A 16,726-nucleotide genomic window follows, 5' to 3' on the forward strand; every position below is an offset into this window, starting at 1 on the left:
ATCGCTAAAAGACAGACAGCATGCTGTTGCTGGATCTGTGACAAAGGGAATGAAGAATTATAACTGATAATATAGCATTTGGATGAATTCACTCATCTAGAAGTCCAGCAGCAGTGAGATTCTTCTTTCTAAAATAAATGACCTGACATTGAATAAAGTGACTCTAAAATCACTTTTAATTTACTCTCTTCTCAATCAAGTGTGACGGTCAACTATTTCAATTGAGTTAAAATTATGAAATACTAAAAAATGAATCATGATTAAAGAGAGGAACTAAACAGAAAACCTCTTTTAACATGCTATCGGAACATCACAAGAACCTAGTCATCCTGTCTGGACCGGCCAAAGAACAGACGACTTCAGGCATTTATGAATGATATTTTAAATAACTTTTTGGGAATCTGTGTTTTGGTCTACATTAAGAATGGCTTTGATATTGTGAAACAGACATGTATTTTCCATGAAGTCTTGAAGAGATTACACAATCATGGTTAACAAAGGTAGAAAAGTACAATACAATGTCCACAAAAAAACCCAAAAAACTCTGCAGCACCTGGGCTATGAAGTAGTCATGGTTTGAGAATGGCACATTCCAGACTGACAGAGACAAGTTCTGATGTACACTGGGTATAACAACTATTGCCATAAGTTCATGAAACACTGTTTTCACTAAAACTCCAAACAAGGAGTCCAACAGAAAGTTTGTTTTAGAAATTGAAGTACAAATGATCTTCATCCAGTTAGAACATCTGCTCCAATAAATATCCCAGTCAGAATGCTTTCTTCAATTGGATTTAAAGTTTAATACATTAAATGTGAGAGCAGGTGCTACACTTACATCACTGCGCCTCATTTCCTTAAACTTCATTAATTTGCACTCTGCTTTTTTCTGGGGATAGTAGCAATGATGACATGCTGGGCTGGACTGGTCAAGCCACCCAATCTTTGGCTACTCTTGCAAGTGTTTTCTTGGAAATTCTGGCCAATCGAGATGTACCACTCATCCAGAATGTCCTAGTTTCTTAATACATATCCATTTCAATTGTTGCCTTTCAATATGGAGAACCTATAGTTCTACTCGGGGATCCTCCGAGTTCCTCACACTATCACAGACACTTCACCTCTGAGACTTGTACCCATAACCTCATACCATAGGGGAATAAAACAAAAATGAAGGCTTTCTCTGAGAGCACAGTCTGGAACAATGTCTTCAAGTCTGCCATCACTGCACCTATTCATGGGACAATTTCATGATAATTTCAACTTATTTTCTTGAACAAGAACCTGCTGCACTTGAGCTCCTTACTTAGGACAGGCAGACACCCTGCTTCTATGAGAAAAAGGCATACTTTTCCAGTATAAAAGCATTAACATAGGCATGGAGTTGCTAATTATCATCTCATTCCCATCACACTCACCACTGATAATGAATAAACTCCACTTAGCAGCATGTATGTGAGTATAACTTATTAATTTCCAAAAACAAAATTTTGATGTTGGCAGTTAAGAACTTCTTGGAATGAAGTTAGCTATAGAAAATAGTGGAATGCTTATTTCATAAACTGCTTAAATAAATCTTATTTAAGTACCACCAAACTTTTAATCTGTCCATTAAAATGCTTTTCTTTGGTCCATGTCTTTTGGTTATGTCTTACATAAATAGAGATAAAAATGCTCAGTCAGATGCATTATCACAAAAATATGGGTTAAAGGAGTCAAGTTATTGCATAAATTCTTCTGGCTGAAATTTTCTCTTATATAACTTAATTTGAACCCATGTTTAGTGGAACAGATACTTATTGTTCAAAGGAGTAGCCCAATCTCAAACATGTCCCAGGTAATTTATTGTTCTTACCTTACTTCCTTAGATCAAACGTTTATTGTGGAGATGTGACTGTGATCTCCAGGTATCTGAGATTGCAAAACACATTTTTATGTGCCAGGCTCCAGCTCCTTCATGTCTCTACTTTGGAAAAGAGGGTTTAGAAAATGGATAGATTTTCTTCGGCTAACCATGGATAAAGACATAAGGGAGGGAGACATAAATGTTGTACAAAGAATTCTATTAATTGCTGCCCGGCTGGCTTACTGAAAATGTTAACTTCCACTGATGGTCCCTGGATACATTTGCCCATGGATATCATTACTAATGGATAACATCACATTCTTAAACCCTCTTAATTTCACTTAGGGTAGAAGGGAGACAGGGCCTATAAAGTGTATATTATACCACCACCTCTGCATTGGCAGCATTGAGTTAGTTACCAAAATATTTTGGTTACTATTTGGGCACTAAAAGGAACTGAACACTGTGGACTAATGGAATCAATAAGTAAAGATTTTTAAAAGTATTACATGCATGATGTTAATTATTATTAATGAAATTGGTATAATGTTCTACCATTTGGTGAAATTGTCAGAAATATATCAATAGTCATGGATTATTCATTTTTCAAGTGTGACTTTGGATACAAGCTTTCTTTACTGATTGTTATTCTGGATTTTACCCCTGATCTTTGGTGGTCACGTTCACTGAATAAAGTACAATACACAAGAACCTGAAGAGATCTTGGGCATGAGATCTCAGGACAGCACAGTAGTTTGTTGAGCAAAAGGATCTTTTTGCTAGTAATTTTTCAATACTAGGTCATCTTTGAATAAACCGAACATCTCAAGTGCCTCAATTGAAAATGCCTCACTCTCATAAACATTGCTGCTTTTAAATGGTTCTCCAAAATCTGCACTTTAGACAAATTCTTGACTTTTACTGAAGATGGTTGTACATGCAGCATCTGGTTCACCAGAAGGATTACAGCCTAAAAGGGTATTTTATGGATATCCAAAAAAATGTACATGTGTCCGCTCTTTTGCACTACAAAATGATGGATACATTCAGACTGCACCTTAGTTGTGGGGCTTCTGTCAGCTTATGAACATAATTACTTTAAGATCAATTTTATGCTACTTGGGATTTTGCTCAAAGCTTGGATTCTTTCATAATTAATGTTACTGATTATTTATGTGTATGTTGTGTTCTGATCACAGAATTATAGGTCAGGTACTTCCAAATTTGCTTTTGGTGTGATGTCACCACCGACACCATATGGAAGAGTATGTTTCTCATCTTTATAGAACGTCAGAAATAACAAACTAAATCAAACTGTTTTGATCTAAAAATGTTTGGAAATGCATCTCAACTTCTATCTTGACCTGTAGTTTATTTACTTGAATTTACTGCTAAAGAGATTTACCAACCCTGTACTATTAACGTTTTTTTTAATCGCTTCCATTCTTTAAAGAAAAGGCTACTTTTCTTAATGAATAAACAATGTTGATTCATACAAATCTAAACTTACAATTCTTCATTGGCCTAATCCACATCATTTTGTAATGTTCATAAAGGGTATTTATGTAATAAACAATTCAGTCAAACTAAAAATATTAGATCCATGCCAGAAGATGAGGAAGCCAAAGCATTAGGTGCTTAGGCGCTCCATTATACTAACAGCAATACGCCTGTGTAATGCCTCACAGCGACTGCTCTTTTTACATTTAGTCAAGTCAGAAGTTTTGTCTTTTCTTTTTAGTACTCCTGTTGTGTATTCCAAAGGGGGTTATTGCTGTTTGTTATAATATTATATGACCATATTTATTTACATATTTGTTTACTGAAATTCTGTAAAAAGCTGCATTTCCCCATTGGGACAAAAAAAGTGCTATCTATGTGTTTTCAGTAAAAATATAGATTGGAACAAGAACAATTAGGAAGTATCGTTTGTGATCCAGCAGCTTCTAAAACAAAAGTTAAAGAAACATTTGCAGGGCTTTGTTTATCTCATGCTGGACAATTCAAGCTCTAAATGTACTGCATACGTAGCATGATAAGGAACAAATCCAAACTGTTAGCAATGCAGTCTTTTTGTATGAAGAGAGTAAAAGGAACAATTTAAACATTTTATTTTCTTTTCCAACTTCTCTGCCTGGGAAGGCAGCTACTAAGAGAAGTGCTGTAAAGCCCCCTATTGGCTTTTAAATGGCCATTTGTAAAAGGTGGGTGGTAATGCAGAACTGGCAAAAATAAGCACAGTCGAACATACTGGCAACGTTCAATGCAGAGCAGCTCTTTAGTTTGGTATTGCATCAGTAAACTAGGCGATTCAGCCAATAACCAGTGGGACACTCCGATAAACGGTTATCAGGGGGTTTCCGTACGGAATTTGTTTAACTGTGTATTGTAATTATTTTTGTTCCTGCATTCTGATTTCTTAACTTTCAATGGGTTTATCTGTGTCATGTCAATGCCCAGACCTAAGATAACCAAAGCCATATTGCAAACACAAAATTTATGATTTGCCCCCCAACCCTTACCCCTGGTCATTAAAATTGATGGTTTACTTGAGAAGATTTTATTATTTTTTTGTGTACATGCTCCTTCTTTTTTGCCATTTCAGGCTGGTGTAGCTGGAGTGTGCAATGGTTATTCAGAGGACTGAGCTGCTGCCGCCTCATAGCTCCTTAATCCTTGTCCAATGACTGTTCCCTTATCCCACACATCCTAAAGACACACAGGTTAGACTGACAACTGAGCCTAAATGTACCAGGTGTACCCTGTGGTGGACTGAAGCCCAACCTAGGACTAGGTTCTGCTTTGTAAAGGACATGGCTTGGTAAGGCTTTAGACCACTGTGACTCTTAAATTGAACCATGCAGATTCAAGAAATGGGTCGAATGACAACCGAAAACATGCATTACTAGTGAAATAAAATGTTCTGAAACCTGCATCCAAAATTAAATCACATTACAGTATATACCATACAAAATCAACTAACTCACTGTTTACCAAGTTATACAAAAATACATTTAAACAATTCTAATATATCAATTTAATTATAAAGCACCATGGGATTCTACTCACTATAGAAATGTAGTATATAAAATTAAGTGAATTTATAAATATGTAAAGAATGTAAAACATTAGTATTTAATTATATAAACAAATCATATCTGAGAAAATTATTTAATTCATCATAGCAATGTAACAGAGTGTATGTGGTAATGAAAGGTAAAAAATACAGAAAAGAAACACAGGTAAGCCTTCCCCTTGCTAGTGCCACTTGTAATTTGGGCTGTCCTTTCATGATCACTGATGCGATTGACTTCACTAATGTGATACTGGAAGATACAAATTGTTTTTTAAAATGTTATTCACACCAAAACATCCCAGACTGCTTAATTTAGTACCTTTGTACACTTTTGAAGATGTTCTTGCAATGCAGAGTTTCCAAAGCACCTGAATAAACTGATGCTTGGCTTCAAGAAGATTCAATAGTTTCATTGGGCAAGATTGGCTTAATGTTTCCATAACTGTTTAAAAATGTTAATTATCTAAATTTTGAAAGGGGTAAACTTAATGTGGTTAATAAGTGAAATTAAACTTAATTTTATCACACTCTTCAAAAAAAGTATCTAGCATTCCTGTTTACGACATGAAAATGCTAACAAGCACTGCTGAAAAAGTTATGTAAATTTCATGACCAGTTGACAGGCTCTTATGGAAAATACTAACCTGTTCAGGATGAGTTACATCCAAAATAAGGACACAAAGGAGATGATATGAATGTCAGAAAGAAAATGTATGTGGCCTTGGAGTTAAAGATCAGGATGTGGATGCAATCCTGAAAGTTAGAAGAAATGGCAGCTGCTGCTGATTTTTCTGAATTTGCTTTGCGGTCACTGACTCTTTTCTGTGGTAAGTCTATTAATGTTCACCCGATATGGCACATTTCAAATGCTTTCCATACTTCCAGTTCTTTTTTGTTTACATTGCCCATTATTTTCAAAGGGTGATAAAGAAAGATTTGGTTTAATGTTTAGTTGTTTTGTGCTATCAGTAAAGCTTCAGGAATAAGATATGGAAGAAGATGATCCGCTGTGACAACCCCTAACGGGAGCAGCTGAAAGAAGAAGTAAAGCTTCAGGAATGGAGACCCTTGCATTAGAAATCACTTATTTTAAAAACTAGCTGTGCTACCCATCAAAGATGGGTTGAAATTCAATTAATCAAAGCAGGCCTCATACTAGGTAACGTTTGCAGTGCACCATGCAATGTGTCTATCATATGCCATTTTACATGGGATTCTTAAGAGCAGCGTTAATGTTTGAGATGCAACATCTTTTAGAATGACAAAGACATAGCAAATGGACAGATACACAGACCGGCACTCAAAGACTTATCCTTTTATTAAGGTGTATTTCAAATAAATTACTTAAGAACTCCAAAGTCTTTTGAACTTTTCATCCATATTCAAGCCTCATAAATTGCATTACATAAATAGTTTAAAATCTTTATGAAAGTATGTCTAAGAGGCAAAAAGTTCAAAATTTCTTTTCCGCTTCTAGAAAAATGTAATGAAAGAACAGTGCCGTGATATTGAACATCTCCCAGCATCACGCCCCATCCTCCTTCAGGTGAGTTTTACTAAAAAAAATTTTAAGCTGTAGTTAAAACTTACACTACATAATGTACGGTTGTTTTAAAAGCAAATCCTTCTTTATGAAAAAAGGTAAATAATGTGATTATTTTATCTTTTTTTAGACTTCCATAAAAAGGACTCTTGAATTGTGGACATATTCAATTTTTCTGAAGGGAACTTTATTTTATTCAGCATTAGGTTATCTTTGTATCTATCACCTAAGCAAAATTTTTAATCTTAAGAAATTGCAGGAATTGTAAGGAAATCGCTGTTGTAGTCTCATTTTTTACAAAAATGAAAAATATATGTGATTTGCACAGGGATCAAAAGAGACTTCAGCTGAAATTAATATCTTAAAAGAAAATCAAGTCTAGTAAAGAGCAACAATAAAAAAGAGGAAAAGAGTAAAAAGCAGTATGGACAAAAGTCCTCATTTTGTTTTTCAGCATTACCCGCTTTACAGAATTAGTGATGTTGAATGTACTGGGGAAGATGCAGCTACCCTTGAAGAAAGGAACCTAGTTTTCAAACAGCAGTACGATTCTCTTTCCTTGGTAGCATCTCACAAGGTAAAACACTTGCTGGTGGTACTTTATTATAACAGTGACTATATCTATAAAAGTATAAGAATCAGTTGGGGGTGTGGGAGTTCAATCTAAATTAGTTGAGAGGGATTTTAACTCATCAAAACTGCAAAAATTGCAGCACTGACTTATTTCAGATGGCTTTTAAGGTTACAGAATATGAAACCCAGCACTAATTATTAAAAGGTTCAATAATACCAAGAGCTGGATTATTCTTGCCCATGATTAAATAACTTATTTGAGGTTTACCGGTTAATATTCAGTAACTCCCCTTTTTCACTAAAGTATACCTAATCTGAATCCTAATGAAAGTTGTATGGGCTATTAATGTTGCTTTATATACTCTGATTTGTGAAACTGATGAATATTATTAATATTTAAAATACATTTCTTATCAATTTAACATTTGCTTAAGAACAGATCTGAATGATCTCCAAAAAGCTGACAGACAACTGATACATTTTCCAGACCAAAAATAACTCCCAGTAAGAGTTATGTTTCATTTTCTAAAACAATCTCTCACCTTTTAGGAATTTCTTTGCGCCTTACAGTGTAATAATGTGTAAAGGGCACTGCAGTTTAATCATACTGAAATATGCTTAAAATAATACAAAAAAAAAACCAACAGTGGAGCTGTAAATTGTTCTGCAGTGAACTCTCATCCAATCCATGGTGGTCTGCTTTCCTAAATATATTTGGTTCAACCAATTATTGTTATAATAGAATACTATAAGTTATTAAGGATGCTAAATTATAATCTAGTTCGTTGTGGCAGAATTATAGTTCTAAATTACAATCCTACTGCACTTACGCATAATACAATCTAATACGTTTAAGTAAACTGTGTGTGTATTTGTGTGTGTATACAGAAAGAATCCTAGTGTAAAAGTGAAGCAGAACAAAAAGGCTACCTGCAGCTCTCATCCCCTTCAAAGATACATTGCACCGCTTCAGTAGTTCTGAACAAAGTAACCATTTTTGCTTGTTTTGTTTTCATTAAGATACATGTCTAAACAGCAGCAGTTTGGACAAAGCGGTGCCACTAAGTGGTCAGCTGATCCTACATGCTGTATATGGTGACATTTACATGGAGTGTGAAAGGGCTCTGTAACAGTTCAGACATTGGTAAGGGTCTGAGCTTTACTTAACATTTAAACCACTCTCTTATTAATTAAAAAAAATCACCATAACAATACATATTAATGCAAAATGCACCTTTTGTTGAAAATGTATTTATTTAAGAATAATTTACATTCACCTCACCTCTTCTCTGAAACTAGTATACAATTCTTGCAATGCAAAGCTTTTTTCCTTCCAAATTTGTTTCTATTCCGAGGTTGTACAGTGTACAATATTATATAAAATGTGAAATTAATGTAGACATGGAAAACTTGTACCCTAACTAACCTGATGAGTACTGTATTTCACATCATTTCCATTTCTCTGTGTAGCTGCTCTGGTGGTTTCAGCCCCGGCTGATCTTGAGCGGTCATACACACAGTGCTTGTGAGAAGCTCCACAGTGGGAAGTTTCTTGAGATCAGTGTCCCATCATTCAGCTGGAGGAACCGCAACAATCCCAGCTTCATTTTGGTAAGATGAAAGCTACCTTTAGTAGGGTTTAACCCATGAATGCACGTCCAAATATGGAGCCTTTTCCAAAATTGTAGGATACTAACCTTCCAGATAACTTCTACATACAGTATGGTACTACCTGAATCAGTCAAGACTGAATACATGAGAGCAGGCTAATTCAGACTCTAGCCATACAGAATATGCAGATAATGGTAAGACAATAAAAAAATATATATGAAACAAGTGGCCATATAAATCCTACAAGAAAGAAGTAACCCTATGCCCTTAGTAATGACCAGTAATAAATTTCTAAAGTTATTTTTGGATTATATTTGCAAAATGCTTAAATAATATTTTCCATGTTTAATGAAAAAGATATATAATAAACTAATATTTCTAGACTTCTGTGATTTGTCTTACATGACTTTGCATATAAATAAACAATAAATAAAGCATTTTAAGTAGACTATGTATCAAACTTATTTCTCCTCTTATTGTGTTGGTTAAACATTCATTCTTTAGACTCCAGTGGCATAAACCAGTACACTTTCATACTTTGGTCTGTCTCAGGTTGCCAATAGCTGAGAAAATGGCAAAGTGCTCAACAGAAGGTGCCTGATTAACTTCTTAATGTGGTTAACAGTGTGATATTTTTGTTAAATAAAAGATTGCAATTAATTGCACATACAAAACATTCTAACCACATCTGTGCAGACAGATCCAAGAAACAATCACTTCAATTCAATCTCATTGGTATAACAGAGTTTTACCAAAATACAGTAGTAATAAGTTGATTTCTGAACCTGTGTCTATTGACCACTTATGAGCATCTTATGTGCTTAGTTTTGGTATAGGCAAATACACATGTCAAAGCATTTGTACTGTACCTGAAAGAAAATAAAATACATAATCTGGTTATAGGAGAATTGTTCAATAAGTTAAGCCACAAATATAAACACAGGCTGCATCACACTGCCCTACAAAAACAAGCAACAGTGATGACTTTGGAGCTTCAGTTACTCAATCGCACAACACAGCATGAAAATCCATCAGAAGAGCAACTTGCTATCGTTCATTTATTATATGTGAGAGTGTGAGTATAAGTGGTAGAGAAATGTATGTAGGAGCTCACTGTGGGCAAGGAAAAGTGAATTGAAATAATGGATTAACAAGTAACTGGAAATTTAACACAATAGTTTAACTTTGGTGTTAAAAACAACAAAAATGTTTTTTTTTTTTTTTTACACAAAGAAACAGTCAAATTTGCAATGTGGTGGAACAGTTTTCATATCTTCTGGGTAGACTTAATGTTGGAAATGAAGCCCAAATGAACATTTTTGTATTTTCCAAATATTTGGTGATTGTGGCTTTACTTACTGAACAATCTTTGCATATAGCTAATCGTTCCATTTAAAATTAACAGAGAAAAACAGGCCAACAAGTACAGCAGAAGCAATTCATGTGAGCAACATCAATATAGGGTTAACAGATTAAATAACTAATTATTTTGAAAAGAATAAAACTGCTAATGGTAGGGGAGGTGATGGAGGAAGTACACATAAGCAAACCACGCATAAATTCTCCTCATATGCTACAGACTAATACTTTAATAATATATGCTATTATGTATACTAAAATTTAAAGTTATGTTTATATTTTTAAGGTGTGCTTGCCTTAACAGCATCACATTAAACGTATAGGCTTAACAGTGTTTAAAATGCAAAAGCAGCATCTCTAGAAGTGTTGTCAGATATATAAATAGGTAAAACTGAATTCATACTAAAGTGCAAAATATTTTGCTCTTAATCTGTTTTTAAATATTTTACTTTCATATTCTACAATAGCGATGGCAACTGCCTTTTAATATTGCACATTCTATGTTCATTACAACTAATTGCAAGTTAGTCACAATTAGTGTGACTATCTAAAGCCAATCACATTTTTGTTGTGTAATTGTGGCCAACTACAATCTTTAAGTATAAAACAACTATTTTAAAGAAAGGGCTCATTTTGTAAAAAGAGAAATGCATAATCCAATTAAATGAAAAGATAAATATCTTATTGTGGATTTCTCAGACTTTAGTTTTATGTTTTGGATATAGTATCTCTCATTTCAACTTGGTTACATTGCTTTTGTGCATTTTACAAATTTAGGCATATACATTTACAAATTAGGCTTATACAGTAAGTGGAAGTGCGCTTTATAAGAATAAATTGAACTGCTTTGTTTTAAATTCTTTTACATCTATAATTGTAAGACATGTCAGGCACTATACGTCTCTTGTAATTCAACTTATCAGTAATGTGATCCAGAAGTGCATGCCATAAATTACAAAAATGAATGGAAGGACGGACGGATTAATATAACAAAAAAGCCCATTTTTCTGAATGGCCTTCTTCTAGAAAACCTATGCAAAAGATGGCAGAAATGGATGTACAAAAATGGAGCTTGCTAGGTAAAGTAAAAAGAAACTACATAGAAAAGTAAGGCAAACTGTATTAAAGAAATTTGGGGACTGATTATGATAAAACATAACTGTGCTTGACAAAACTGTTCAGAAAGAGAATATTTTCAGCACTGGACAGTCTTTCTACATATTGAATGTTATGATTAAGATTACTACAGTTTTGTTTTCATTTCCAGATTTGTTTATTTAAATAAGTACTGCCTCAAAATAACTAATAACTACCATATAACTGTTAATTCATTGAATGTCTTTCTTTTCTCCACAGGGCAGCATATCCTCATACAATTTTACTCTCTCCAAGTGTTTTCTGCCCCGTGAGAGCACCGTTATATCCATTTACTGCAGTGCTGGTGCTCTGTTGATCATCATAATATTAACATATTGTCAACTACTGAAAAAGAATCTTCACTATGCACAGTGTCTGGTTAGCAAGCATAAAATCCTGTGACTCTTTTTCCAATCACACATTTCAATGATTTGCCGAAACAGATTAATCTTGTGACTTATGAAATAGCATTAAAGCGTAAATTATAATAAAACAATATTTTTTTTCCATTGGTAAGTTAATGTCTTCTTCATTGTATTACTACACTATAGTTTAGTCCCTGTGATTTAAAAAAGGTGACATGAGCACAGGAAGCTAAAGAGCTCATACTCATCAAAATTAAAAAACAAAAAAAAGCCTTGCTAGAAATTGGAATGGTAACTATGAAACGAAAATAAATTAATTAAGTAAAGTACATTAACACCTAATGTGGGTGTCTCTTATTGCAAATGTAATTGGAACAATTGTACAAACTGTACATGTCATTTTGGACACAAGAAAATTATATATTTGGAGACATAAAACATTTACAGAATGTATCAATAAAAAGCAATGAAATAGTTACTATAAAGGACATGCCTTATTGCTAAAGCAATTTTTGCTTTTTCTTCTTTAAATCGCACTGTACCACAACTTGTTCTGAGAAATATTTGCATAAATTATTCAAGTCTGAGAAATATTCACATATCTTGATTTTACAATTTTTAAAATAAAAGAAACATTTCTAATGTGCCTCTTTATTAAAAGAGAAATAAAAATATAATTTTGTAATTCTCTTAGGCCAGACACAAGGGATAACACCTTATTTGCTTTTTCCTCTTTAACTATTTACTTACATAATAAAAGCTGCTGTTGTTACAAGGATTTAAGAGCCTATTTAATGGTGCTCACACATTCACAATATGCCTGTGCAATTGTGAAGGTCTATGAATGACCAAAGAATTACCAGTCTCTCTAGCGCACAAACTCTCTCTCTTTCTCTCTGTTTATACACACACAATCACAAATTTGCATCTTTCTGTATATATCTGTAATATATATATGTGTGTTTGTGTATATTTATGTATATACACATACCTTCATATATGTACACATATACGTTTACACATATATCATTTTTATATTTCATACATATGTGCATTTGTAAATATATATGCACAATCTTGCATACACACATACATAAAGTTTCATGCACACAGCGCATACACACATCATCTTATCGTCAAAAAGTTGGATCCTATTTAAACAACGCCAGGTTGCAATTTGGACACTTAGAATGGATTCCAATGTTTTAAAGCTAAGAATGAAACAAAAAAAAAAGAAAAAGAAAAAAGGCATGTTGTTGCAACATCTGGTCATCACTGTAGGTAAGTGGTTAATTTGCATAATTATACAGGATTTTACGAAAAAGCATTTCCTTTTTTATAAACCAGAAAAAAAAAATCTAATTTCTACAGATAAAGTCCTGGTCTGCAGCAATTACTGTAGACTGGGTTGACATCAAGCTGTACAGCGCAATCAAAAACATACTTACATCTTAGCTCATTTTACAGGTACAGCCATAATCAAGGCACAAAGATCTTCTACAAGTATTTTTTCAATAAAGTTGTACAAAATAATATTACATTTTACAGTCTGTACAAGATAATAAACCAGCAATAAAACAAAACAAAATCCTTATTCCTTTATATATATATATATATATATATATATATATATATATATATATATAATATACACACACATACACACAAGTATTATAGAATTTTTGTATATATACATATATAATTGTGTTGATGTGCGTGTGTGAATTATATATACCCACACGCATAAATGAACACAAACACGTGTGTGTAAATATACGTATGTGCATGTATAAATTATATATATATATATATATATATATATATATATATATATATATATATATATATATATATATATTTATATATATACATACAAAGGGAGGACCATTGTCCAAGAATGATCTAATCTAACAGGATCATTTATGGACAGAACAAAAAACATTAATGAGTGTGGTAGGTTTCTTCCTAAACACAATAGGCTGAAAGCAGCTGCTGTTCAAAGGTGTGCAGAGACTTTTAGCCTCTAAGACCCCAGAAAATAATTGCTTCTCTTCTTACCATGCCTCTTTTATCTATTCTACTTCTGTGCCTTTAAACGGCTTAAAAGAGGAGGTCAGTTATTTCTCAGTCGACCTGCAACTCGGAGCGCTAAAAACTGTGACAGAATAATAAATATTGTGGTGCTGCTACATTGTGTATATACTTCCTCAACATTATTTAGTAACCTGATGCAAAGTGCATTATATCATTTTTCCCCATCAAGTACTCTTCAGTGTTTAAAAGAAAAAAGGAAAAGAAAAATAGAAGCCCACACAGGGACAGATCTAAAGACAGACCATGTGCCATCTAAAGATTAACATATGACTGTCTTGACATAACTTGCTTTAAAATGAGCAGGAACAGATCCAATACAAAAAGAACAAAAGACAGAAGTAATCAATGGCCTAAGAAAATAAAACAACCACAAAATAAAGCTATTACAATTAATTTTGTATCTACCCAATTATGGGAATGACAAAATCAAAGGAACAAGCCCATATTTCACACTTCAATGGCTTTGGTGGGTGTTAGATTTACAATGAAAGTAAAAGACAAAAAAGATCTGACACTCGCTTCACTGGTATTCTTCCACCCTGTGTGGGACAGTTATAGAAAGAGGAACAAGGAATTTAAAACCACAGGTTCCAAGCTGTTCCTGATCATAACAGTTCATACTGGCGCAGATGCATTCTCTGAATAATGTCTCGACAATCGTTGAACACTCTGCGAATGTTTTCTGTGTCTACTGCACACGTGAAATGAGGGTAGCAGTAGTGTCTGCCGTCCCCACTTGCTGTGCTGATCCTCTGCAAAAAGGAATAAAAAAAAGTCAAATTACCATTTTGATACAAAGTGCATATAACAAAGAAATAAAAGTCTCAACGATATAAAGCAACCTACATTTTGCATTTAATATTTCTGTTAACCAGAAAAAAAGCACAAACATATAATTATAACTTGATAATTTGTCTACCTTGTTATGGAAGGTTAAAATATACTCAAATAGTACTCAAGTAAAAATATTTTAACTATTACATATGAAATACATATACATTTGCTGGGTGTATTTTTTTCATACATTGCTTGGAAAAAAATCTTTTGAATTTCACATGTAACTTTTATGATGACCTCTCAATATACCCTGAAATGCATCTTTAAATTTAAAGCATCAACATGAAACAAAAAAATGATGCCTAGTAATCTGTGTTACAGATTTGATTTAAAAAATTACATACTTTTGATAGAACTACAAACAAGATTATCATAAAAAGGTCAACATCCAGGGAAAAGAATTTATATTTCAGTTAAACATTATCAGCATTAAAAACAGCAAACTTACAGCCATTTTTTGTAAAATCAGGAGTTATTAGTGCTAATGGCTGCTGTACTGTTGCTGTTTGCTAAACTGTAACACAGCTGCACCTCTTAATGAGAAAAAAACTACAACAAAACATACACACATATCTAAGAGCTAAACCTTTAAAACTCATTAATAGGGGCACAATTGTTTGCTCTTTAATACAGGAAAAAATGGTAAGATTCACATCGTGAGGTGAGGTGGGGCATGAAGAGGACATTTCTTTATTCCTCATGTGCACAAATCATGGATGAAGACGTTTAAATACTATTCTGATTGATCACCTCCTACAATTTAGGTAAACATCACTGTGCTTAAATGAGGAAAATGTCCAACTTTTGGATCTACAGCTGTGACAATATTAAAACTGAATATGCATTATAATTACATTAATTACAGTAAATTTACATCATACATTACTGAGTGAGACTAAAACTGTCAATTTTATATAGGGTAGGCTGTTTACTAAATTCTAAGTTAGCCCTGTTCAGCTGAGACACTAAGATTAGCATCTGAGTTATTACCTAAACAAACAAGCTTGATGGACTAAATGGTCTCATCTTGTTTGTCAAATTTCTTATGTTTTCATAATAATTGACATCACTCAGATTAAAACTGTTCCTGAATCCTGTCTCCATGCTGGTGAGGTGTACTGCATGATGAGGAATTTGAAAATACACTAAAATTACTCAGTTTTTGTTTTTACAGAGAACAGGAAATATAAGAAAAATAATTACATTCATGCATTAGTGAACTAACTGTGAAACACAGGTTTCTCTATAGCTGTAGTCAATAACAACCTTGGCACTAGATTTTCCTCTTAGTTAATGATTATTTTTGCTTATGTAAGCAGTACTGATTTTCTTTTAATTTATAAACGTATTATCCATTCCTGCTTGAAGTATTTTTTTCAGAAAGAACAGTAACAGTTTTACAGTGTTTTTTAGCCCTTAAAATGTTCTTCTTAAAAGAAATAACATTTCTACTTTTTTGTAACCTACAATCTAAAGACAGCTGCATTAAAAAGCTGTAGAGACTAATAGCTGTGTCTTTCTTTTTCAATTTCCACCTGAAGCTGCTTAAAAAAAATCAGTAACCTATGTTATACAGTATAGTAAAACCTTTTCAAACTGGCTGCCACCAACAGCTTAAGTGTAAGTGCAATAAAGAGAGAGAATGGCTAAGGCTAAAATTTTACATATGCACATATGGTGGCGGATATCAACCATCAGGAACAGCAACCCTGTTATGATTTTCATACACAACAGTATCACAGGTATATTGAGAGTTGTCCACTATCCAATAAATATGTTGATAATGTAAGACCTGTGATCTTAGGTAAGACCCCAGATAAAAGGAGACCTAACATCAAGAACCTGATATCAGCTGTATATGTAAGCAGAGTAAAAAAATAAAAATAAAATAACTGGTATAAGCATAACTACAGTGATGACAGATGACTAAGGCAATAAATGATTTTTCTACTTTTTCTGTCATGGACAGCCAACAACCCAGCCAAGATGTACTTGACAGTGAATAGCATGAAGGTGTGGTTGCTGTGGGCTATAGGACACAAGCACTGGGGAACTAAAAAAATGGTGATATAAATACTTGTTTCAGCTGATCCAAGTTGATGGATGAATAAAAATTGCCTCTTTTTAGTAACAGTAGTAGATGCCACAAGAGGATAATTGGGTGTCCCACCCAGGATGCAGGTGGAGTCGTTACCCAGCCAGGATGCCATAATGGAAGGTTGGACTAGATAGGGGCAAAATTCAAGTCAGAATGCCTTATGATCCTGGTCCTGGGACCCAAGATC

General features: G+C 33.6%; 2 protein-coding genes across 4 annotated transcripts in view; one reads left to right on the top strand and one right to left on the bottom strand.

The window, feature by feature from the left end:
• mppe1 (metallophosphoesterase 1) overlaps window positions 1-11,602 on the top strand; it is a 75,084-nt gene extending 63,482 nt beyond the window's left edge. Inside the window, exons 6-9 of one of the 2 annotated variants that reach the window (XM_028803241.2) lie at window positions 6,400-6,468; window positions 6,920-7,042; window positions 8,509-8,649; window positions 11,365-11,602. In XM_028803241.2, coding sequence (XP_028659074.1) covers window positions 6,400-6,468; window positions 6,920-7,042; window positions 8,509-8,649; window positions 11,365-11,547 — 516 coding nt within the window. In that variant the 3' untranslated portion in view covers window positions 11,548-11,602. The remainder of the gene's footprint in view (window positions 1-6,399; window positions 6,469-6,919; window positions 7,043-8,508; window positions 8,650-11,364) is intronic. The other variant, XM_051928875.1, reaches the window with a different exon arrangement.
• Window positions 11,603-13,351: 1,749 nt separating this feature from the next.
• Window positions 13,352-16,726, bottom strand: part of gnal (guanine nucleotide binding protein (G protein), alpha activating activity polypeptide, olfactory type) — a 334,655-nt gene continuing 331,280 nt past the window's right edge. The window contains exon 12 of one of the 2 annotated variants that reach the window (XM_028803686.2): window positions 13,352-14,356. In XM_028803686.2, coding sequence (XP_028659519.1) covers window positions 14,210-14,356 — 147 coding nt within the window. In that variant the 3' untranslated portion in view covers window positions 13,352-14,209. The remainder of the gene's footprint in view (window positions 14,357-16,726) is intronic. The other variant, XM_028803687.2, reaches the window with a different exon arrangement.

Source organism: Erpetoichthys calabaricus, chromosome 6 (genome assembly GCF_900747795.2).
Source record: "Erpetoichthys calabaricus chromosome 6, fErpCal1.3, whole genome shotgun sequence".
NCBI classification, from domain to species: Eukaryota; Metazoa; Chordata; class Cladistia; order Polypteriformes; family Polypteridae; genus Erpetoichthys; species Erpetoichthys calabaricus.